The sequence below is a fragment of the Naegleria fowleri genome, assembly GCF_008403515.1.
Source record: "Naegleria fowleri strain ATCC 30894 chromosome Unknown tig35, whole genome shotgun sequence".
Taxonomy (NCBI): Eukaryota; Heterolobosea; class Eutetramitea; order Acrasida; family Naegleriidae; genus Naegleria; species Naegleria fowleri.
Genome location: NW_025407967.1, coordinates 473,999 through 496,782, shown reverse-complemented (window position 1 = coordinate 496,782; position 22,784 = coordinate 473,999). Strand labels below are relative to the sequence as shown.

The window sequence follows — 22,784 nt, the reverse complement described above, 5'->3', positions numbered from 1 at the left end:
TAGTCTAAGGAATAGTTAGATGTTACTGTATCTTCGCGCAGCCACAGATCCTTTCACACAAATTTTGATCTTTTTGTAAACATGTTTGGTTACAATAAACATAATTGCAAGAAGAACAGTTCCTAATACAAAGATATATAACAGAAGCTCAATTATAAATCTCTCATCCTGGATAGATCTCTCAAAGAAGCTGGCATAGTAAAACTTGAACTTTCCATTCAAAACAGAGTCTCCACTTGACAAACCTCGGATAGACTTGACTCCCAATCTTTGTGATACGGTCATAATTTTTACACCTCCATTTTCTGTTGATTCAATAATAAACTCCTCATTCGATTGAGAGTCCTTTCCTGCGAATACCATCACGTTGGTCATTGAATCTGATGTCGTGTTCGAAAGAAAAATTAAATCTCCAACATGAAAACCATTCATGGATATCTTTGAATCAGCAGCCTTATATTGGTCATTAATACTGCGTGGAATTCTTTTGCTAAAAGTAACCATGTATAGAAGGCTTGTAAGTCCACTTGAATCCATGCCTGTGTAATCACTAGAGTTGATGTCGAACATGCTTCTTCCTCCCAATGCATATTTACATCCTATAAGTTGCAAACCATATTTTGTAATAGGATGTTGATCCCAATTTGTAGAGTCTGGATCTGGTCTTACAACTGCAGAAATTCGTTCTCTTGATGACTCTTTAAAAGTCGTAATATCACTCTCTCGAATGTAAGCATCTTGAAAGAGAGTGTTGAATGATTGTGAAGAGTCCAATGTTCCATTTCCAGTGATAATTTTTACGTTTCTCCATCCATCAGATTTGTCTGCTGTTTCATAGTAAAGAAGAGTTCCAAAAGATAATTTGAAAATTAAATCTTCCTTAGTACATCCAGATGCACTACATCTTCTTTTGAATAATTGTGCAGTAATACTCTTCACAATGCTTAATTTTGAATTGGAGTAATCTGTTGAAGTAAGTGAAGTGATATCACTCATAGTTGGGCAAATATCAACCATCAAATTTGTAGATGACTTAATCTTTGAAGTTGAAGTTACAAGAATATAGAGCGCATCTCTTTTAACAAATCCTTGAACACCTGAAGTAGTGCCATCTTGATTAACAGATGTTTGCATTGGAATGTTTATCAATAACCATTTCTCCCCTGATGAATCTACAATGGGATTTAAACTTTCAACCACAAAAACACATTCTTGGTATTGTAATTGAGTGATAATTACTCTTGGCTTGGAAATGATATCATTGGCGCTACTACCAGCATATACCCTGACATTTGTCTGAGTCGAAATAGCGGAGGCTACGACATTGGAAGGAATAGCAGGTAAATAGGAAGGAGTAGTAGTTGTTGCTGCATACGCCACGAATGATGACGGTGCAGATACCATCATCATGAAGAGTGCAACAATAAATAATAATTGTAACATTGCACTCAAAGAGATGGAAAATAAATTATGATGATTCGTGATGAAGTGGTGTTTGTGGTTGTTGTGATTGTCGTTTAAGAACAAACTTGTTGTTCGGCCATAAGAGCAGGCGCGTCTTGGAAACGACATTTTTCTATTGACCAACAACAATTTTTTCAAGCTAGTCCGCAAGAATCAATGTGTGTTTGGATGAATAATCCCGAAATATATTCCGCTCCAACTCTCTCGAGTTCTCTCTCATGGTTCACCAGCAGCAGCACATCAGATAGTTAATGTATCCCTCATGCTCATTTCGAAACGGACTCCTTCTTCTTCTTCTTATTGAAAGAACAAGAACAAAATAAACAATTTTATTATGATTTTTACTTTTTAATGAATCGTTGTTGTGTGGTGGTATCGCCCAACGTGGAAACAATTTGCTGGTGGTTGTGATGATATAATTAATTACCTAGTTGTTGTTGTTGTTGGATTTGTTTGCTTTCTCAACAGTCTTCTTCAAGTGGTTGTATACAGTCTTTTTAATCCAATCTCTATCGTGCGGAATATAGGCAGCGTCTTTGAATCTGTTGTGTGGTTGATGTTTGTTGGAATCATCAAAGGTGGTGTGAATACAATAAGAATTGTATATGAATAAAAAAGATGACAACAAGGAGTGTGTTAGAAAGGGAAATATTTAACAACAACAATAACATACGTTAAACAAGTAATGTCAGTCAATCTATCAATCCAATCGTGTAAATCTGCCACGCTGTATTGTACTTTACTCTTAGATGAGTTGATCTTCTTTAGACTTCTTTCAAAAAGTTTACAAACTCCATCAGCCATTTCGGAAACAGACTCATAATCAAAATATGTTCTTGATTGAGCTGATTTCTCGAACTGAACGAGTAAGATGCTGTGTCCCTATTCATTCCGAAATTAAATTGTGCAAGAACAAGAGGCTTGAATTAGCGCCCAAGCAAAAAAGAGTACAAACCTTTGACATATTTTTTTGCTTAACGGAAAATCGATTCAAATGTCAGCCACCCTTCTTTTGCATCATCATCACTGAGATCTGAGGATTATACAATGTCAAAGCAGGAAGACCTTCAAGACGGTATCGATTCAAGTCCGAGCGTCCAATATGTTGCGGGCGATTTATTTAGCAAATCAATTTTAAAATAATTTTAAAATTTTATTAGTAAAAAATTGCTCTCGCCATGTCTCTCATGCAAAAGCCTTCCAAAATCCGAGAGAATGATGAGGAAGACGAAACAGATGAGGAAGATGTTCAAAATGTAGCACCAACTCATTCCAAGAGTAGGATCGGAAAAGATCCTATTCAACCCTCTAACTCTTCCGCTAAACCTACTCGACCAGAAACAACACCCCATCATCCAATATCAACCATAACACCACAACAACAAACAACAACGAACAGCAACATGACCATCCATCCACATCACCACATACGTGACAAACATTCTAATGAGCACTCCAAGTTAGAAATGTACAAACATATTAAACCTTTGAGTGTCGATGACTTGACAGGAGGAAGAGGAAAAATATCATATCCTTCTCTCGACCAAGTTCTTAATTCAGATGATTGGTTAAGTGGAGACAATGTTTGGATGAGTTATGTGTTACCTTCTGCACCTCCTATGGAGAGCCATGAAGATCAAATCTCTTTTCCAAACATTCATGATCAAATTTCAAATAATACCTTACAATACATTTTACCACCCATCTTACAGCATACCCATCATCATAATGAAGAATTACCCTATAATTCAGAAGAAATTCAAGAACAAGAACAACAAACAACTCCACCCAAACTACCACCCATTGTCATACACAAAATTCAACCCGACGATACTCTCACATCCATTGCTCTCAAATATGGCGTAACAGAAGAAGCCATCAAACTGAAGAATCGAATATTATCCAGTGATTTAAGTATTTACAACAAAACAGAGCTTGAAATACCTGATCCCACTCAATTACCGAAAGAACATTTGAAACCAGAAGAAATGACAGAGGAGGAACGCCAAAAGTTAGAAGAGAGGAAGAAGGCTTTTGCCTTAACACTTTTTATGAAATTATGTTGTGTGTCGGAAGATGAAGCACGATATTATTTGTCTGTTCATGATTTTAATTTTAAGGAAGCTGTCAATGAATTGAGGTCTGACTTGGAATGGGAAAAAGAGTATCATGAGAAGCTTGAGAAAAAGAAGAGAAAGAAGCAAGTGAATAAGATGTTGAATCAGTATCCCATTCTGTTGAGCATTTCGAACTTGTTATCCACATGTTTTCCAATTCAGAAAAGACCAGTGAAGAACAATGTTAACTACCAAGACGTGGAATTGGACATGTTGCCGGATGACAATTTAATAAACTATGACAGTGAATAGCAAGTCCTCGCGAGAAATAGAATAATTGATGGTGTTCAGCAAAGAGGTTTGAAAAAGAAAAAATGAGTCAAGATGTAGTGCACACAATGAGTCCAAATATCATTGAAACTTCGACTCACCAACAACCCTCACCCTCATCATCATCAGTTGTACAACAAGAAATTGAAAATCTGGCATCAAAAAGAAATGTTCTGGATTTACCTTCCTCCATAAATCCCGAAACCATTTCTACAGCAACACAAAAGATATTTAATGAATTGTTCATTGATTCAAATTCCAAACAATTCAACATCAAATATGTGGCCTTGATCAAGAACAATTATTTGGAATTTATTCAGTATTTTGTTCAACACGTGCAACATTCCAAGTAAGTTTTTTCAAGCCAAAAGTAATGTGTTTATTGCCTTTTTTAGATCCAATCAGCAAGACATTTTGTTCGGACTTGGAATGTTGTCTATCATTTGTCTTGTTCTTTCTGTTGAAAGTATTAACAGTAAGAATTTTAATGACAAGATTGCAGTTGAAACTATCAATAACTCGTTATTGGAGCTTAAACGGAATGTCGACATTCAGTTCTTTGTTACAGTGTTGACCACCATTCAACAACAACTTCAAGCCAAAAACAATTATTTGCTTGTTTATTGCGAGTTCCTGTCGTTGTTATTACAACAAGCCAAAGGCGATAGCTTGTTTGTCTTTGATCAGGCTACTGTTCAATATGCTTACCAATACATCATCAAGGAATGTCAAAAGTTTTTGACAACTATAGACAGCATACCAAACCTATTTCTTGTTCTAGATGTCCTTGATACTATGTCAAGCTTATCAAAGATTGATACAAATGGAGTTATCAACTATATCACTTTTGCGATTCAAACCGTGTTTAAAGATGTCATTGATATTCTCGTAGGATGGTTTTTAGACAAAAACACACTCCATAAGCAAAAACTCAGAATTGGAGAAACCTTAGCAAATATGCCATCATCGCTTTGGGAGGGAAAACATCTCGATTTTACTTCCAACCTCATCCAAAAGTTTATTAGTGACATGAGCTCATTGAATGATGAGCGTCAATTTCAAACTTTTGTCATGTGTCTTAGGTACATTTGTGTATCATTGTCTCCATCTACTTTGTTCATGATTCTCAACAGAAATAAGACAATATTAGCCTTACTCTTTGATACATTGTTTTTAGGCTCCATGACTAAATTTTTGGATAAGAAGAAGCAGCTTTGGAGATCTATTTTGGAATGCATTACTACTTTCACAGAAAAAATCCCAAACCAAAGAAAGTCTTCGGATCAGCAAAACATTGCCAAAAATGTAGAATTTGATATCGCTGAAAAAACTTTAGGCTATATTGAAGGATTTCTCTCCAAAGCTTCCGATGATATATCTTCAGAGTTTTTCTCGTTTGTTGTAACAGTATTGAATAACCTAGAATCAGTACTATCCAAAGCAATGCTCAAGAAATTTATTCATGAACTTTTACAATTTGCCTCCCGACAGGTTACTATTGACACCTATCTATACCTGGATCTTGCTCGTATATTTGACATGCTATTCAATAATTTTCTAAAGAAGAACGTATTGGATGTTTTGAAATGGGCTGACAATGACGATTTTAATCGCTTATTTGTGTTTGGCATGATGGCCTTTTCTATGGACAAAGGAAATGATCATCTCTATTCTGAATTATTGAAAGGCCATGAGAGTTGGATGGAAGATATGTTGCAGAGCGATGAGCAAACATTTATTGAAATGCTAAAGAAGTTCAGAAATAACTTTGAGAGATTTAGAGAGAAAGAGAACAGTGAGTTAGTTCTTGAGATAGTTTTGCAGCTATTGAACAAAAATATGGTGTCTCAACACGTCCAACGGGAGTTATTGCTATGGTTACATCTCATTTACAAATTGGAATCTACTCTTCCTACAGACAACGCTGTAGATACCTTAAGATCTATATTGGATAGCGACTCCTCGACTGAGAACAAACTAGCAGTATTGAGGGTCGTTGTGGAATGCTTAAAGAAGGTCAACACGGATCAGTACAGCTTGACTGGAACAACCCAGTTAGTAGGGTGCTTTTTCAAATGTCTCGAAAGCAATAGTGACCTCATATTCTCAGAGGCCGTTGAAAGTATTAGAAAATGTGGCCATATATTGGTAGATCAAACGGTTTCAAGTGAATTTACGTGGATCAAATATTATTCGTCGAAACAAAGTGAAGGGTTGCCTGATGGAACTACTTTGAGCAACGATTTTGAGAGATTATTTGGATCTCTCGAAAAAACAACCGAAGATCCATACTTGTACAAGAGCGTTCCAAATGCCGTACTCTACTGCATTGCTAACAGATTGAAAACACCTTTCGGTAATGCAATGCCTACATTTGAGGAGTTTGAAAAATTATTGATCAAACATCCTGATAGTGAGGTTTTGCAGTATTTCATTAGTGAACTTCAAAGACAAGTGAATGCATTGATTTATAGCCAAGCTTTTAGTAGCTTGTTTAACTCTCAAGTTGTTTCCTTTTTCAGTAGTAATCTAAAAGTTTGTAACGATTGGTTCACTCGACTTCAAGCCCAAATGTCTGGAAGAATTATTTACAACGGTCTAAAGTCCTTGTTATCAGAGAAGGAAAAACCAGATCGAGTAGAAACTTTATTAATTGCCATTTGCACTACTCTTTGTGAAGAATATGACGATCAGGAGATGTTGATCGGATTACACACTGTAATGGAGACAGACTTTCAAAAATATCCATATTTTTTACAAATGGTAAAGGGGTTCATTCATGAAACACAAGGTCGTTTTGAAGAAGCGCTTCGATATTATGAGGAGATATCATCCTTTTTAAGTGAAAGAAATAGATCCAAAATCATGGATAGAGTTTTAATGTGCAAGTATTACCTCAAAACAGATAAGAGCTTGGAATTGTTTCAACTTGCATCGGAATGTAGTTCTTACTCGCCTTCTATGACAACATATATTGAATTAGCAGAAAAAAAGAACGAAAGTGTCAATTTGAAAATCAGCAACGACTCAAACAGGCATGACGACTTAATTTTAAGTAAGCTAAACCTTGCTGAAGAAGTTAATTACAAGCAATACATCAGAAGATACCTTCATCAAAATGTGGTTCCTTTTGCCACCAAACTCATCCCAACTCACTGCTTGAACAACGTCAAGATCTCACCTAAATATGGCATTATTATTTATGCCGACCAACAGAAAGCAGATACGGTGTTGTTGAAATATCATTTAGATCGATGTAACGTGCATACTTCTCGGACATTGGCAGATATTCTAGATATTGAAGAAGAAGAAAAGGCCATTTTACAAATTGATGAGTTGTATAATGAGGACAAAAATCAAGCTATTGTTAATTTGGCAAGCAAGCTTTCCACCAGTAGCAACAAACAGCTATTGATTTCTCAAGGAGTTCCTTCTAAACTATATAGCTGGATTGACCAGAACCAACATGGTCTTGAGAAGAATACTTTAACACAACTATGCTCTTCGCTTGGTATACATACCGATGATAACGATACCAATATAATTCCAACAATTCTTCGCTCGGTAGTTTCTGTTTCAGAACAATTATCACCATCCTCACACAAAGATCATCTCCATATGGCTTTAGAGTTTTTGGAAAAGTATGACACCGAAAACAAAAATAGATTGCAAATGTATAGAAACATCTTACAATATCAGGTTAATTTATCACGTCTTGAGGTGACAAAGATTGTGGCCAAGTTACTGAATGATTTGAAATATTTTGATGAAGAAGAGTTCAATAGATTCGTAGAGGATATAGACTATAGAATTTGGTTACCATTCATACCACAGATTTTCAGTGTTTTTACAGAATACTATGCACATGCAAAAAGTATTATTTTGAAGTTAGGTAAACACCGACTTCAAAGTATAATCTATCCATCTGTTGTTAGGTACTTGGACCATGCAAAGAATAGTACTGACATCATTAGTGAATTAAGAAAAATTAATGTTGACATGGTGAACAGCGTTATATCGTTCGTTACCGAATGTAAACGAATGACGCACACTTGGCATGATCTTTGGATACAAACTTTGGCTGGTTGTAGAAAATATTTGACCAAGACAGGTGTTAAGAGTCAAAAATTCAGAATTTTACTTGAACAAACATACAATGTCACTATGAACGCACTTCCAGAAAGTAGGGTAGAACATTTGTTCCAAGTGCAGTATCAATCAGTTTTACAAATGATTTATCAAAGCTTGCTTGAATTGAGTAACAGAGCTGATGATATTTCAGACCATGAACTTGATATTGCCAAGCACAAGCTTTCTGACCTTTCTCATCAAATATCTAGAGGCTCAATATTCAGAGAATTCAACATGGAAGATGTTGTGCCAAAGTTGTTAAATCCAGAAATTTTAAGAAACATTCCAATTCCAGGATTCCACTTGCATTCAAGCGAGGACAGCCTTGTTACTGTGGAAAGTGTGAACAGCAAAGTTAAAGTTCTTGGCTCTAAAACAAAGCCAAAAAAGATTATTCTGGTTGGAAACAACGGCAAGTCATATACATTCCTACTAAAGGGAAAAGAAGACCTAAGATTGGATCAAAGAATGCAACAGTTCATCAGAGTATCTAACATGATATTGAAGTATAACAGTAATGATCCTCTCCTTAGAAATAGAACTTATGATGTTACTCCTCTTGGAAAAAATTGTGGTCTAATTGAATGGATTGAAGACACACAAACGATCTTTAATTTATATAGAAAGAAGGACAGCATTTACAAACCAATGGATCATTACTACAAATGTTTGCTTCCAATCCTAAAATCTGAAAATATTACAAAGCAACCTTATCCCACTTCAGTTCTGAAGAAAGTCTTTTCAAAATGCAAAGCTACTCTTGACAAGGAATCAGGAATTAATCCAGTGGATACTTTACAGCGCCATATTCTGTTCAACCCAACACAAACTTCAATTAATAGCAGCTTTGAATCACAACGAAGCTTTATCATGTCTACAGCATGTATGTCTGCTATTGGATATATTGTTGGTCTTGGAGACAGACATTTAGATAATATTCTAATTGATTCATTTACGAGCGAAGTTATCCATATCGATTATCAAATATGCTTTAACCAAGGATTGAATCTACCTGTGCCAGAAATTGTTCCATTTCGTTTGACACCTTGTATTCAATTGGCAATTGGAGATTCTGTTATGAAATCAAAGTTCTATAGTGTTTGTGAGCAGACATTAATGTCGCTTCATAAGGAGAAAAATCTATTATTAGAGTTGTTAATGACATTTATCAGTGATCCTTTGATTGATCAAACATCGGATCAACAAATTCACTCTATTTTTGATAAGCAATTGGATTCACTCTTCCTCGAGCAGGTAATTGAAAAGAAAGAGGATATTGCATCCGAATTCAAGACCTTCATAGAGGGTATTGCATTGTTAGATGTTTTCGAAGAAGTTCGTGACTCAGAGCAAGCTAAAATTGAAGAATATTGCCTAATTGTCGAAAATGAAAAGATATTGCAGCAAGAGAAAGCTAGCATTGATGTTTCTTCATTTGAAAATATTGACTCTGTGAAAGAAAAGCTAGATACTGAAAAGTTGAGAGTCGCTGCTGAAAAGCACACCATTAGCACTTCCTTGGAGAACTTGTTGCAGAAGTTTAGTGACGAATCTGCACAACATTTCAATTTTTTCAACACGGCAAAGGATAGAGAATTTAATTTAACATATATGGGCGTGAGTATCACCAAGCCTGAACCATTGTTGCACAATATTCTTCCATATCTCTCAGCAGATAGTACAGAATATTTCCAAAAACAACAAGAGGTCGAAGATAAACAAGTAAGACTAAAGACGTGTATATCGGAGATGGTTTCTTCATTAAGAGAAATACAAGGCATGTACAAGCGATATTCAGACATGGAGTATATTGCCCATGACATGAAATATGTAATTTCTAATGTGTTACACCAATTGTTGATCTGTAAGGATCCTACACAGTTAGATGGAATTGTCAGATCTATTTGTGTACCACAGCCTGAGCTTTCAGACAGTATAACAATGCTGGATAACGAGCTCGAAAAGCTTGAAAGAGATGTACAGTTTTTAACGAATCAACAATTCTCTGTTCCAACCATGTCTTACAGCCAGCAAGTTGTTGACGTTGCATCACTTTTGAATCAAATATTTATCGAAGTTATTGAATCAAGTCGTTCCATGGTGCCATCTGAGTCTTCCGTTTATGATGTTAGCGATTGGTGTGGATATAGAAATCTTCTCAAAATTGAAGCATGTATTGCATTTTGTCATGATCATGGCATATCCGCTGCTTATCAAATACCAACAAAAGATCAACTTGTTCTTCTCTCTACTGCTATTGCAAACATGACAAGTACAGTCAAACAGTTCCTGGAAAACGTTGTTTTTGTTATATTTCCAGAATTTGTAACAGCTCTCTCTCAATCCGATTCCGTAATCAAATTATTGAGAATAATTATGGATCTGTTTGAAAGCGACATGAGCATTAAGGAGAAAATGATCGCCTATCAAGTACACCTCAGCAATCCTTCTAGTGCTAATTTATTATGCTTGGCAATGGACACTCAATTTACACAGCTCGAAACTCCATTCAAAGAGTTGAGTTTAATTCCAAATGTATCTGATTTATTATTTTCTACCAAGCTGGATACTCTTCACGACATATTCTCAGAGTTATTGAATTATGATCCATCTTACAACCAATCCATTTATAACATTATTAACATTATCAAAGATCATGTAGATACATTTGTAGAAAAGATCACCATTCCGACTTTGATTGAAACTCTTAAACAATGGAATATCTATAGTTCTGATGTAACCAATGAAATTCGTTCAAACGAACCACTCATACATCAAATCAAAAAGTTGACAATAGATTTTGAAGAATTTGGAAATCACATTGCTCAGCGAATTATTATTCCAAGACATACCATTTGCCGTTCCAAGCTTCAGACTCTCATTTGGAACAATCAATTCAGTAGCCATTTGTCCATTAAAAATCAGAGTATTATTCATTGGAAGGAATCCATGCTGGACAATTTAGAAAATGCATTGAGAAAGACTTCTTTTGCTCGTGATGACTTTGTACATACCTTGCAAGACCTTCAAAATTTGGAGAATAACAAATACTTGGCCATTTGTAAACCATACCTCAATGAGTCTCAATTCAATGGCTTGTTAACCAATATTTCTACTAGAAACACGAATTTTGAGACCATGATGAAACAAGTTCATTCTGAGATTGTTTTTGCTAAATCATTATTATATTTGGAAAAGACAGATCGACAAGTACCTTTTGATACAGCAGATCTCGGTTCTATCTATGGCGTAGAATGTTACAATGCCATTAAGAATTGGCTAGCTCTCTTCGAAAAAGAAATTTTATATCAAAAACAATATCAAGAGCTTCTTCATCAAAAGGAACGATTTGTCGAGTTGGAGCAGGAAATTGAAACTCTCCATTCGACATTGAAGGATCCTGACTTGGTAGAGGTGCAATCCAATCAAATGCACTATTCTGATTTGATACGATCCAAGTTCATTGCACCCTACAAACAACTTTCTACTAAGACAGCTATCTCATATATGAACATGATTTCTCAACTTGTGAGCGTTTTACAGTCAATGATTGAATTAAGTAGTTTCCACAAAGCATTCAGACAAGCATTACAACAATTTGAAGCCAAACTAACCTCACACTATGAACTAGTCAACCAATACTTTGTTGATTGTAATGATTCATTAGAGTTCAAGAAGGAATCTATGGATTCTTTATTCCATTATCAACATCACAAAAAGTTAATTATGAGAACCAATGAGTTAAAACAATCAGTGAGTGATATTTATGATTACACAATGGAACAATTCAATGAAATATCCAAGCAAATCGAAGAACAGTCGTATATTGAAAATATTGATGACGATGTTGTACCACAACAACAAAAGAATTCCAAAAACAATTATGATGGACCATTTATTGTTAAATTAGTGGAACAGAGACTCAACGAAGCTGATTCTGTTGAAAAAGTGAAGAGTATCATTTCCAAACAAATAGAACAAGCCACCAGTGAAGAAAACTTGTCAAAGATGTATAAGGGATGGATTCCTTGGTTGTAATTGACAAATAAATGAAAAGAAGGCCATGATATCCATTCCGTCAATCGATTAGTACCACAACAACATCTGAACAATTAAGGTAGAAAATATTTGGTTGAAACAATATAGTGATGGAGGAACTTAGGGTTCAGAACATAGACCTTCCTTTTTCCATGTCATTGATAAGCTCAATAGATGCCATAGAATGCTCTTGATGAAAATTTAATGTGTGTTTATTTTTGTCAGGGAGTTTTTTTCAATAAATTCACTCAGTTGGCAATCGTGTATTTGAAGTAAAGAGTGACAAGTCTCTGAATTTTGCAATTCATCAGTATCCTGCAATGACATGTAATTACTTCGTAACTCTAGCTTTTGTTCAAAAGGAATGTGTTTGGAAGATATACTGCCAAGTGCCAAACTCATCATGTGACCAGGTGTAAAGTTTCTAATAACAATAAAATCCCAATCAGAACTATTGTCCTCTCCATCAATAAATAGTTTGATCTTCTTCTCGGGACTTGTAAACTCGCTTAGAGAAATATTCGAAAATGATGCTCGTTCCAAATTCATGCATTGATCTTGAACAAAAGAGCTTTGATCGATAAATCTAAATTCAATTCTGGTCAGCTCACCAAAGGACACACCCATTCCAACTGCCTTTATAAATGATTCCTTGAGAGTCCAATGTATAAAGAATCGTTCAATCATGTTCTCTCGAATAGTGTCGTCATTGCATTTGTCAACACTTGCAAGTGCTTGTTCGAAAATAAAATTATTACTTGTTTTGCTACCTTCTGATGGTAGACATGGATATAATATGGTAGACCATTCATGGGAAGTAAAACATGGTTTCATCAAATCAAAGAATTCTGCCAAGTAGTTTTTCCATTTGTCATCCAATTTTGTACTTCTTACATGAATCTCTTCAATATCAATTCCAATTACTTTGGGAGTTTCATTCTTACAATTAATATAACCAAAGACAACCCAATTACCAGAATGAGAAATATTAAAATCCAAAGAGCTATTTCCATTCTTCATCTTTAAAAAAGGCTTTCCATATTTACTTGCTTTGACTTGAAATAATTTTGAATAAGATTCATGTATTTCCAAATTATTATTATTAATACTCGAATGATGATCATCGGGAATGAAATTTTTCTTCATCAAATAAAATCTCATCAAAACCTTTCCCATCAATGTTCTGTATTGATCCATACTGAAACGATATTTTCTAATTTTCGCCTTCTCCTCTTCTGTTTCCAAGTACAAATTCAAGAGAGAAGTAAAATGGCTTTGCTCCAATTCCTTCTCCGATTCTTTCACGTTGAAAGTAAAGAGCTTTAAAGACATTTTTTAAAACAAAGTAATCAAGATGAGCACAATTTAGATTTTAATTAGCTGAGAATCCATGTTCAACATGGTGTTGCGCGTGGCGAAAAAAGTGGGACATGTCATCCATCAGATAAAAAGAAAAAATTACTTCTGACACAAATCTCTGAAACACTTGTCATCCTTGGCTGTTTCAACCAAATTACAGATCTAAATTTCATTGAATCTAATAACACCATCCTACCAAAGAACAATATTCAAATTAAATACATTCCAAATTTGCTTCTCCGAGAGAATATTCAGACTCCAAAAATAATCATCTTAAATTGAATCATCATCAGTGAATTTTCCAAAATTTCATCATCATTCTCAACTACTCCTAACAAACACCAACAATACCAACAACACCAACAATCATGGGAATTAATCCAAGTAAACCCAACACCAATGACACAAAAAAGGATTTGGACCAATTTCAAAATCAATCCGAAGATTCTGGAAAGAAAGTAGTTATGGAGAAATTACAAGCCTTATACGGAGAGAAATTACAAGGTGAAAGTCTTGATAAATTTGCATCCATCTTGTCCGATAAGGAACGATTGAAGGAAATTTATCTTCATACCGATTTTGAAAAAGCAAAAGAACTTCAACGTTCCATTAAAGATCTCAAAATGATCACTCCAACGGTATTGCAGAGAGCAACAATGAAATATAGCTCACAGGCATCTGCTTCCCCAATTGGAGGTTCTGAGATGTTGGAAGCAGCGAAATCATCACGTAGAAGTAGTTCTGCAGTGGAAAATTCTTCTTCGAGTCAATTACAACAACCTCATGATGAAGAGGAATATGAAGATGATGAAACTACTGATGTGACAGATACACCCATGCAAAATCCATATACTGAGCTAGATAATAACAAAATTAGGATTAAATTAATCGTTGCAGAGACTAGTAAGAATGCGTTGGAAAAGAATTTAAAGAGAATGATATCTCCATTTGTGGACATGGAAAAGAGAAAAGCTCCCTTTGGATTTTTCCATATTGCTCTTGCAGTTGGATGTTGGAAGGTAAGTGTTATCATCTATGATTGAGGTTTGTGGATGATCCTTGTGGAATGTTCATTAGATTGAGTGGAACAATTCTTCATTATGCATACCAAGAACTGTCACAGGCAATTACGCTCTCATCTGTGCAGATATTGAAAGTATCGCTAGCTTGGACGAACTTGAATTTGTACGAGATAAGCTTGCAGAAACAATTGTCAAGTAAGTATTTAGAAAAATGACAATTAACACCATAATATTATTTAGATGGAACACTTCAGTATTTTACAAGCAACAAAAAGGTGATCCTGATAATGGAGTAAGTATCATGAGTGTTTGAAATCTTCTTTTAACATTCAAAATTATTGAATAGTCAGGAAATTGTCAACAGTTCATAGATGAAATTTTACAAAATTTGGGGTTGTCTGATTATTCTTCTTCATTTCCTCTTCCACTTGCAAATTATTTAAAAACTCTTAGAGAGGAAGGATATGGTGAAATGGTATTCGAATTGGAAGATTCATTTAAACAAAAATTCTTTTCTGAAGATAATCCAGAGACTAGTAAATATTTGAAAAAGAAAAGTATTCATTTCAAAAGCCACAAAGAGCTAGATTTATTTGCAAAAGCTCTCTTTGACATAGATCCTGATTTCCAGATAAATCATAAGTACGAATATTATTTATTGAAAGCATATGACAGAGGTTTTTGGATGAGACATTTAAAGCCTGCAGGAGAAACAAATACTGATAAAGAAAATTATGAGCCTTTGGAAGAGGAGGACGGAACATTAGCATGCAAGTTTGGAGATCCTACCCTGCATTCTTTCCTTGCATTTAATCTTGCAAAGAAGAGGTAATTGTAAGAGTTTTTCATTTGTATTTTAAGGTGAAATGTGTCACTCTAGTAAAGAACTCTATAACAATAGCTTAAAAGAGTTTACTGTATCGTTTAAATTGGATCATTGCTTTGATTCCGAAAGTGATGTTGTTTGGGAGTCTTCTTCAAATGGATTCTTACATTTTTCAAAAAGAGGCGTGTCAAGTTGAGCTCTAACTGAATGAGGAAGCAACGACTCAAGCTCTTGTATTTGCAATAAAATTAAGTCTACATATTTTCTGGTTTGTTCTACATATCTATCAAGTCGTTCAACTAGATATGAATGTTAGCATTCATGTCTATTATCGATAATTCACTTACCATCTCGAAGTTCAGATGCAACATGATGAAGCTCTGCATTTTTCTTTTCCAAAAACTTGGCAGTTGCATTTGATTTTGAACAAGCATGTGAAAGCAACTTTAGGACTTCTTCTTGCCGAAACGCCACGGCGCGATCTATTAGGATAATAGTGTCACAAAACAATTAGCACAATAATAAAAACCTACTGTTGTGCATTGCATTTGTTTGAAACTCAGCACATATGTCAACCAAGGGTTTCGTGTCAATACAATCTAATTCCTTTAACGAAGGGTCTGTAAAAACATTATTTGTATTGCTCGATGATGTGAAATAATCTTTCTTTGTAAATTTTAAAATACTGGATAATGGTGAATTTGTTGTCTCCACTTTTGCACGAATGAGGGGATAAAATTCTGTTAATTGTTTTAACTCTCTTAATAACTCATCCTTTTCTACATTATTTCTTGATTCAATTACATCATTAATTCCATCTGGATATGTGTCATCAACTTTCACTTCTCCTTGTCCGTTTAAAGTCACCACTGAAATGATATCATCACCAGCTTTTTTGGTTGGTGTATTTAATTGTTCCTTTTTCTGCTGATCTACAGGAGTTGCTACAACTCGATTCGTCAACAAGGATAATTTTCGGAGAGCGTTAGAAGAAGCTCCTTGAATTTTCGGAACAGAAAATGATGTATATGGAATTTGAGTAGTTGGTGATGATGATAATGGTGATCCTGTATTGGCTCGTGAAGTGCTGTTGTTAGTTGTTGACTCGGAGAAAGAGCCTTTGGAGGGATCTTGTCCCATTTTTTTAAAAATCTTTTATCGAAAAGTAATTCTTTTAAAAAAGATGGAGTCTAGATTTAATTGCAAATCTTCATGTTTATATAGAGTTGAAACGAATTTTATGAAATAAACATATTGTTAAAATAAATTGATATATTTATTTAAATTTATGTTAGTTTACAAAAGAAGAGGAGCTCATCATCAAAAAAAAATGATGCAAAACAGAATCGATCCGTCTGGCATGACTTCATCATCTCTGATTGCCAAAGCCAAATCATCCGAAAAGTATGATCGGAGCATGGAAGAATTGAAAATGGTAGATTTATATGATTTTAGAAGTATTAAATTTGTCAAGAAAAATTCACAAGTGGAGAAAGACAAATCCGTTCCCGAAAGAATGAAGCGAATGGAAGCTAACTATCAACAGCACGGAATGAAGAGAACAGTGGAAGCTGCAATTGCTGTTAATATCCATGGTCATCCTCATATAATGTTGCTAAGAATTGGTAATAATCAAAAAGGCTTCTATAAATTACCGGGAGGACGATGCCGCAGGGGTGAAACTGAAGAGGAATGCCTGAAACGAAAATTAACTAAACGTCTTGCACCTGAAGATCCTAATGAGCCAATGCCAGAATGGATTGTTCATGGAGTTATTTCGGTGTGGTATAGACCAAATTTTGAAACGTTATTAGTATGTACACAAAGTTGTATTAAATTAACAAAAACTCTGAAATTCACAAATGATAACAGTATCCATATTGCCCAGCTCACATCACAAAACCAAAAGAAAGAAAGCTAATTTATCTAGTGACTGTTCCTGCAGGATGTAAGTGTTACTTGTCATGACATCTTTTGTATTAAGAGCCTCTTCCAATAGGTACCATAGCTTACCCAAAAAATTACGAGTTTATTCCAGTTCCATTATTTGATCTTTACGAAAATTCAAAAAAGTTTGGTCCCATTATTAGCTCCTTACCACAAGTGTCCAGCAAGTTTGAGTTTAATTATTTATATCAAGAATAGAATGTTACAACATAATTTATTGACCTAGTATTGTTTCTTTCCAAATAAATTAGAAATGTAAAACTTTTGCTCATTTTCCTCTTCTGAGGGAGGCATTACCGAGTCGTCTGGACGATAAATCTTTATAGATTTATCTGCACCTCCTGTGATTAATCGAGCCCCACTTCTATCAAACTTGCATGCCAACACAGCAGATTCAGAATCTAACGAACCTGGTTGAGGAATGTTTTTAGTAGAGCTAAAATGGTGTCCAGTTTTCCAATCCCAAAAGTCTAGGGTACCATCATCGGCTGCACAAACCAATACTCCATCGCTATTTACTGCCATTGAGTGAATAATGACATCTTCATTCGTTCCTTCATAAGAGAGCATGAATTTTCCTTCTGGACATTTCCACTTCTTAATCGAGTCTGCAGAAGCACTTCCGAACGTATATTCAGTTGGATGAAGAGTCATTGTTCTCACAGATTTCTTGTGATGTGTAAGGGTGGTACGGGTGGTTCCTGTTTTTAAATCCCATAGCCTTATGGTAGAGTCCATGGATCCTGTTACGACTTGAGGTTCGTGCTCCTGTGACAACACGGATGCAACTGTCGAGTCGTGTCCTGTTAAAAGAAATACTTCTTTTTTTGTTCTAATATCCCAAATTCTACAGCTGCTATCTCTTGCTCCGGTCGCTAATAGATCTAATGAAGGATGTAATGCACAACAATATACACCACTTAAATGGCCCCTATATTGTCTGATGCATTTGTTTGTTTCTAAATCCCAACATCTAACACTTTTATCTTCTCCAACTGAGAATAAATAAGGCGATCGATCTGACACAACAAGATCTCTAACCGTTGAGGTATGACCAGACAGGGTTAATTTAAGCTCACCTGAAGCTAAATCCCATATCTTAATTGTTCTGTCATTGGATCCAGTAACAAACCATTCGTTACTGATATCCACACTAACAGCTCTTACCCATCCTGTATGGCCACTGATGACTCTCATGAGCTTCCAAGGTGGATGCCACTTTGGTTTTTGTTCAATTTCTTTTCTTCTTCGTTTTTCTTGCAAAATCAAAGATCGTGTCAATTCATCTTTTCCCTCCAAAGAATAATACGAATTGTCAAAAGCAACCAAGGCTTTTTGGGTATCTTCAACACGTTGTGGAGCATGTAAAACAATTGATGTGGTAGTTTGATCTTTTTTTTCATCAAATAATTGCAAGGCAGTCGAAGAGGCTCCAGAAGCAGAGGAGCCGGTGGCAACTTGATCCAATTTTCGTTTAGACAAAACGGTTTCCTCTTTTTTAGGTTGTGCATCTCTAATAATTTGTCTCACTTTTGTGTTGGTTTCTAATCCTTGCTTTGTTTGGCTCAACGTACGATCAATGATGAAATTGTTCATTTTCGATTTTATGTACAATGGATCTACACTTCCCGAAAATAAATAATCAATTTTTGTTTCGGAAGGTTCAAATTGAAACAGCTTTTCCGCTTGTTCCATCCGAAGTTTGAGCCTCTGTTTCAAATCATCATGAAGGTGAGAAGGAACTGAAGTGTGTTCTTGCTGCATTTTTTTCTTAGTGATGCTTCGCCTTCAATCAAAGGATATGAATATTTAACATGTTGTGTTTATTTAGACTAGGTGGAGATGTTGTTGTTGTTTGTGGTGGAAGATGATGGAGTGGCAGTAGTGGTTGTGTTGTTGTTGTTATTGGATGAGGAAGTATTATTGGTCGATGATGTGGTGTTAGATTTCCTAACGGTCTTTGCTGGTGATGAGGAGGGCTTGTTGGATGGTCGGCTCTGCGTGGTGGATGGTTTAGGAGTAGAAGAAGAATTGATGGAAGAAGTGCTGTTTTGATGATTAGGAGTTTTGCTGCTGCTTGGAATTGCTGGTACTAGATTGGTCAACAGAGCTGGATGAATCATGGGATGTTGTATTTGTTTGAGTAGACGTTGAGCTTTGACTCTCTTACGAAGTTGCTCGTCGAGAGTCATGGCTTGTTGTTTCCGAGCCTCTCTCTGTTCGAGATCCTTCTGTGCGAGAAGATAACTTTGTCGGATACGTTCTTTCCGTATCGTTTTCTTGTCCTTCTTTTGCTTTATCTTTTGTTTGAGTTGGTTCTGTTGTTGTTGTTGAATTCCAGGTTCGTTTGTTCATGAACAATTCACAAGATCGGGTTGACATCATCACATAGTGGTAGTTCGACAAATTTGTTGATTTCAAACGAATCTGGAATTACTACGTACCATCTTTGCGATTTTTGCAACCTTCTCTGTATTTCTCTTCTCCAGTATTCTATCAGCAATTTCCGATGCTTTATTGGCTGTACTGCCATTTCCCGATGTTGTTGTTGGAGGCTGGGCAACGGAAGAGGAGGAAGATGATCCTTGTTTATTCTTTGGTGATTTTTGTACCATTTTTTTTGAGTTACAAAAAAAACCGTTACAACCTGCTTCGAAAGGGCTTGATAGCACGTGAGTGTGTGTGAAAATCTTTATTGTTTCAATACTTCACATGCGTCATCCATTTCTTTCAAGTCTGCAATGTATTTTTTACATTGTTGCTCCCACTCTTTGAGAATGCTGTCATCCACAATATCCAAATCAAAATCTCCCAAATTTGGAGTGTTAAATCTGAAATAGGAGACTTGTTTTGTTTCCCTCATTTGCTCAACTTGAGTAAGCATAAGCTTGTGCTGTTTTTCAGAGCTAAGTTGCAAATTTAGAAGGTCTGTAATGGAAGAAAGAGTCTTTTTTACATTGTCAAAAAGACCAGACGAACTCTTTTTCATAACAGGAGTCTCTGTTTTAAATTTCAATTCTTCTTCATCATTCAGTTGTGCAGAGGTGATTGTATTTTCTTGAGACTTCTTGAGTCCTGTTCCAACAGAAATAAACACAAACTTTTCATGATCTGGCCATATTTGTTTGGATTCAAATGCTGCTGCAACCGATGGATTATTGGCTAATTGTGATGGCATTCGTCGTTATCAGATTTCTCAAAAGTGTGAAAAAATCTACTTACCCACAACCGCTCCATCTACAAAGACTCGTTGTCCAATAGCCATTTCTTTAAAGTACAACGGAGCTGCAGATGTACAACGTAGTGCTTGATAATTCTTAATGCCTCGGCCATGCAAAGTTCCTAAATAGAAATCAGGATGTCGTTTCTTATTTTCTGCATATCGAAAAGGATCTGAGTATGATCGAAATATAAAAGGAGAAGATTCCGCATGCATCATTAAATCTTCATAAAACTCTTGTTCATAAGGATTGCTATATGTAATTCCATTGTGACATCGTGCAACGTGTTTCTTAGATTCTTCATCGAGTGCGTTTAGTGTCAGAAAGAGCAAACCAAAGAGGTCTCTTGTTTGGGTCGCTGTTGATGTAATCTTTTCCAACATATTTCTTGAAAAAGTGTTCCAGTGTTTTCTCATCATACCAACTCTTTCCTTGCATAGTTAATATTGTTTTGGTTACATTAACATTTCCCTCCAACTTGAAAATTTGTTTTCCTAAACAATGATAAACCGTTTTGCATTGTTCACAGCTGTAACCCATTTGGAAGAGTTTAGCAAGTATAGCCCCTGTTGAGGTGCCACAAATCAAGTCAAATATTTCACACATTTTCTTGCCAAGTTTTTGTTCGATTACTTCACAAATTGATATCAGGTTCAGTCCTTTAATTCCTCCACCATCTAGACTCAGTACACGAATTGATTCTGTCTTTGGTATGCTGTTTCGAAGTTGAGTAAAATCTGTTAAAGGGTTTTGAAGAAGGCAAGAAGTATAGAAAGAAATATATGGATTAGATTTGAGGCAGGTTGGTTCTGGAAATATACAATCTTTTGAAGGAGTTATTATGTAGTGAGAGAATTTAGCTATTGGGTCAGATTCTATCTGAAAATAATGATGGAACCAACACGTTCGATCAAAGTTTTTGAGTAATTGGAAATCGAATGCAAACTTTTCTTTGAATTCAGGAAATACTTCTAAAATAGAGTTAAGAAGTAAATGAAGCTGCTTGTATGACATGATCAGTACTATATCTGATTTCCAACCCTTGGTCTTTTTAAGTAATTTAAAAACCTCTGAAGGTAATGTATATTCAAATATTGGGATTTCCCAAGGTTTTAACTGGTCAATGTCAACATGTGTTTTCTTCTTTTTTTGTTTTTGTTCTTCTTTCTCTTGTTGTAGCATGGCGTCATCATCATTGAAACATGAAGATAGATGTTTTCTTCTATAATAGTAATATGTGTTCCAAAACTTTTCTAACTGAATTAATATTGGTGGAAACTCCTTTTGAACAATCTTTGAATTAAAAATCGAGAACACATCTTTCACAAACTTGATACTGTTGACAGAAATCAAATCAAAATAGGCTGACGCGTTATAATGTTGAATCAATTTAACTACCTTGTCAAATGAAGTTTTTTGAGAATCTTTCGAAGAGAGAGGAATTTTGAATTTCTTGAATGCATTCGTTAACTTCAAATTTTGAAGAATGGACAGTGCGTTTTGTTTTTCTATCACATAGACGAGTGAATCCTCAAAAAACGAAATTACACATCCAAATATTTTCACTGCCAACCGCACATTGGCAAAATTATCTCTGTTGAAATTACTAATGTTTAAAATCGAAGGTAATTCTTCCTTATCTGGAAGACGTACAGACAGAGGCCTCATAGAACCTCCATTGAGTGATTCTGAAATGGAGTGTCTATTGACATGCAAGTCATTTGATGGAGAGAGCATGGTGGAAGAACTAATGACACCACTCTCAATGAAATTAGCTACAACGGGTTGATCGGGCAAAAGTATTTTCCAATGTCCATAATCATCAACATCGAGTAATAATAATTCAACATCTACAAACTGTCCCGAATTTGTTGATTCCGAATATTCTTCAAACGCATTCCTCATATGTCTGAACATTTCTGATATCATAAAGTTGGACAAGTTGGAATAGTAGGAATCATTATTTTCAACAATTTCAAATTCATCGTCTTTTTCTGTGATGATTTCCTTCTTTTGTGTTTGAATCCATCGGCCCATAATTGCGGATTTGGAAACCTTCTCATAGATGGTCTCATATTCGGATAGACCCATACTAGCGAGAGAGGATGATTGGCTTCCACTCGTAAACAACATGTTGAGCGAAAGTGTTTCAAGTGTTTTTCTTGTTGTTAGGATATATGTGTTGCAATTGAATTTGTGAGGAGGAAATTGTAATGATGACGATCACGGTAATGATGATGTGCGATTGGAAGGTCCGAGTGAGGCTAACCACGAGCTCTCCTTATGTTGGATGCAATTTTTTGCGTGTGACATTCCCTCAGGCCAGTAACATTTGAATTCCTAGAATTGAACATTCTTTGAAGGGGACAGGTTTTCTTCGCTTTTTAAA

At 35.4% G+C, this 22,784-nt stretch overlaps 11 protein-coding genes across 11 annotated transcripts; 4 read left to right on the top strand and 7 right to left on the bottom strand.

The window, feature by feature from the left end:
• Positions 1-15: 15 nt before the first annotated feature.
• Positions 16-1,404, bottom strand: FDP41_003885 (uncharacterized protein; the record flags this gene model as incomplete). Its single annotated transcript, XM_044707238.1, has 1 exon — positions 16-1,404. The coding sequence occupies one exon, from the start codon at positions 1,402-1,404 to the stop codon at positions 16-18; it is 1,389 nt and encodes a 462-aa protein (XP_044561945.1).
• Positions 1,405-1,891: 487 nt separating this feature from the next.
• On the bottom strand, positions 1,892-2,428 carry FDP41_003884 (uncharacterized protein; the record flags this gene model as incomplete). The annotated part of the gene is made up of 3 exons (XM_044707237.1): positions 1,892-2,006; positions 2,138-2,346; positions 2,420-2,428. The coding sequence occupies 3 exons, from the start codon at positions 2,426-2,428 to the stop codon at positions 1,892-1,894; spliced, it is 333 nt and encodes a 110-aa protein (XP_044561944.1).
• A 214-nt stretch (positions 2,429-2,642) lies between these two features.
• FDP41_003883 (uncharacterized protein) lies at positions 2,643-3,833 on the top strand (the record flags this gene model as incomplete). Its single annotated transcript, XM_044707236.1, has 1 exon — positions 2,643-3,833. One exon carries the CDS (start codon positions 2,643-2,645, stop codon positions 3,831-3,833), a length of 1,191 nt encoding a protein of 396 aa, XP_044561943.1.
• Positions 3,834-3,895: 62 nt separating this feature from the next.
• Positions 3,896-12,020, top strand: FDP41_003882 (uncharacterized protein; the record flags this gene model as incomplete). Its single annotated transcript, XM_044707235.1, has 2 exons — positions 3,896-4,200; positions 4,247-12,020. 2 exons carry the CDS (start codon positions 3,896-3,898, stop codon positions 12,018-12,020), a joined length of 8,079 nt encoding a protein of 2,692 aa, XP_044561942.1.
• Positions 12,021-12,221: 201 nt separating this feature from the next.
• FDP41_003881 (uncharacterized protein) lies at positions 12,222-13,352 on the bottom strand (the record flags this gene model as incomplete). Its single annotated transcript, XM_044707234.1, has 1 exon — positions 12,222-13,352. The coding sequence occupies one exon, from the start codon at positions 13,350-13,352 to the stop codon at positions 12,222-12,224; it is 1,131 nt and encodes a 376-aa protein (XP_044561941.1).
• A 395-nt stretch (positions 13,353-13,747) lies between these two features.
• FDP41_003880 (uncharacterized protein) lies at positions 13,748-15,233 on the top strand (the record flags this gene model as incomplete). The annotated part of the gene is made up of 4 exons (XM_044707233.1): positions 13,748-14,398; positions 14,457-14,596; positions 14,642-14,693; positions 14,748-15,233. 4 exons carry the CDS (start codon positions 13,748-13,750, stop codon positions 15,231-15,233), a joined length of 1,329 nt encoding a protein of 442 aa, XP_044561940.1.
• A 102-nt stretch (positions 15,234-15,335) lies between these two features.
• FDP41_003879 (uncharacterized protein) lies at positions 15,336-16,367 on the bottom strand (the record flags this gene model as incomplete). Its single annotated transcript, XM_044707231.1, has 3 exons — positions 15,336-15,526; positions 15,575-15,709; positions 15,761-16,367. The coding sequence occupies 3 exons, from the start codon at positions 16,365-16,367 to the stop codon at positions 15,336-15,338; spliced, it is 933 nt and encodes a 310-aa protein (XP_044561939.1).
• A 190-nt stretch (positions 16,368-16,557) lies between these two features.
• On the top strand, positions 16,558-17,372 carry FDP41_003878 (uncharacterized protein; the record flags this gene model as incomplete). The annotated part of the gene is made up of 3 exons (XM_044707230.1): positions 16,558-17,040; positions 17,100-17,175; positions 17,227-17,372. 3 exons carry the CDS (start codon positions 16,558-16,560, stop codon positions 17,370-17,372), a joined length of 705 nt encoding a protein of 234 aa, XP_044561938.1.
• Positions 17,373-17,396: 24 nt separating this feature from the next.
• Positions 17,397-18,938, bottom strand: FDP41_003877 (uncharacterized protein; the record flags this gene model as incomplete). The annotated part of the gene is made up of 1 exon (XM_044707229.1): positions 17,397-18,938. One exon carries the CDS (start codon positions 18,936-18,938, stop codon positions 17,397-17,399), a length of 1,542 nt encoding a protein of 513 aa, XP_044561937.1.
• Positions 18,939-19,006: 68 nt separating this feature from the next.
• Positions 19,007-19,789, bottom strand: FDP41_003876 (uncharacterized protein; the record flags this gene model as incomplete). Its single annotated transcript, XM_044707228.1, has 2 exons — positions 19,007-19,492; positions 19,619-19,789. 2 exons carry the CDS (start codon positions 19,787-19,789, stop codon positions 19,007-19,009), a joined length of 657 nt encoding a protein of 218 aa, XP_044561936.1.
• Positions 19,790-19,866: 77 nt separating this feature from the next.
• Positions 19,867-22,528, bottom strand: FDP41_003875 (uncharacterized protein; the record flags this gene model as incomplete). Its single annotated transcript, XM_044707227.1, has 3 exons — positions 19,867-20,336; positions 20,397-20,647; positions 20,730-22,528. The coding sequence occupies 3 exons, from the start codon at positions 22,526-22,528 to the stop codon at positions 19,867-19,869; spliced, it is 2,520 nt and encodes an 839-aa protein (XP_044561935.1).
• Positions 22,529-22,784: the final 256 nt, after the last annotated feature.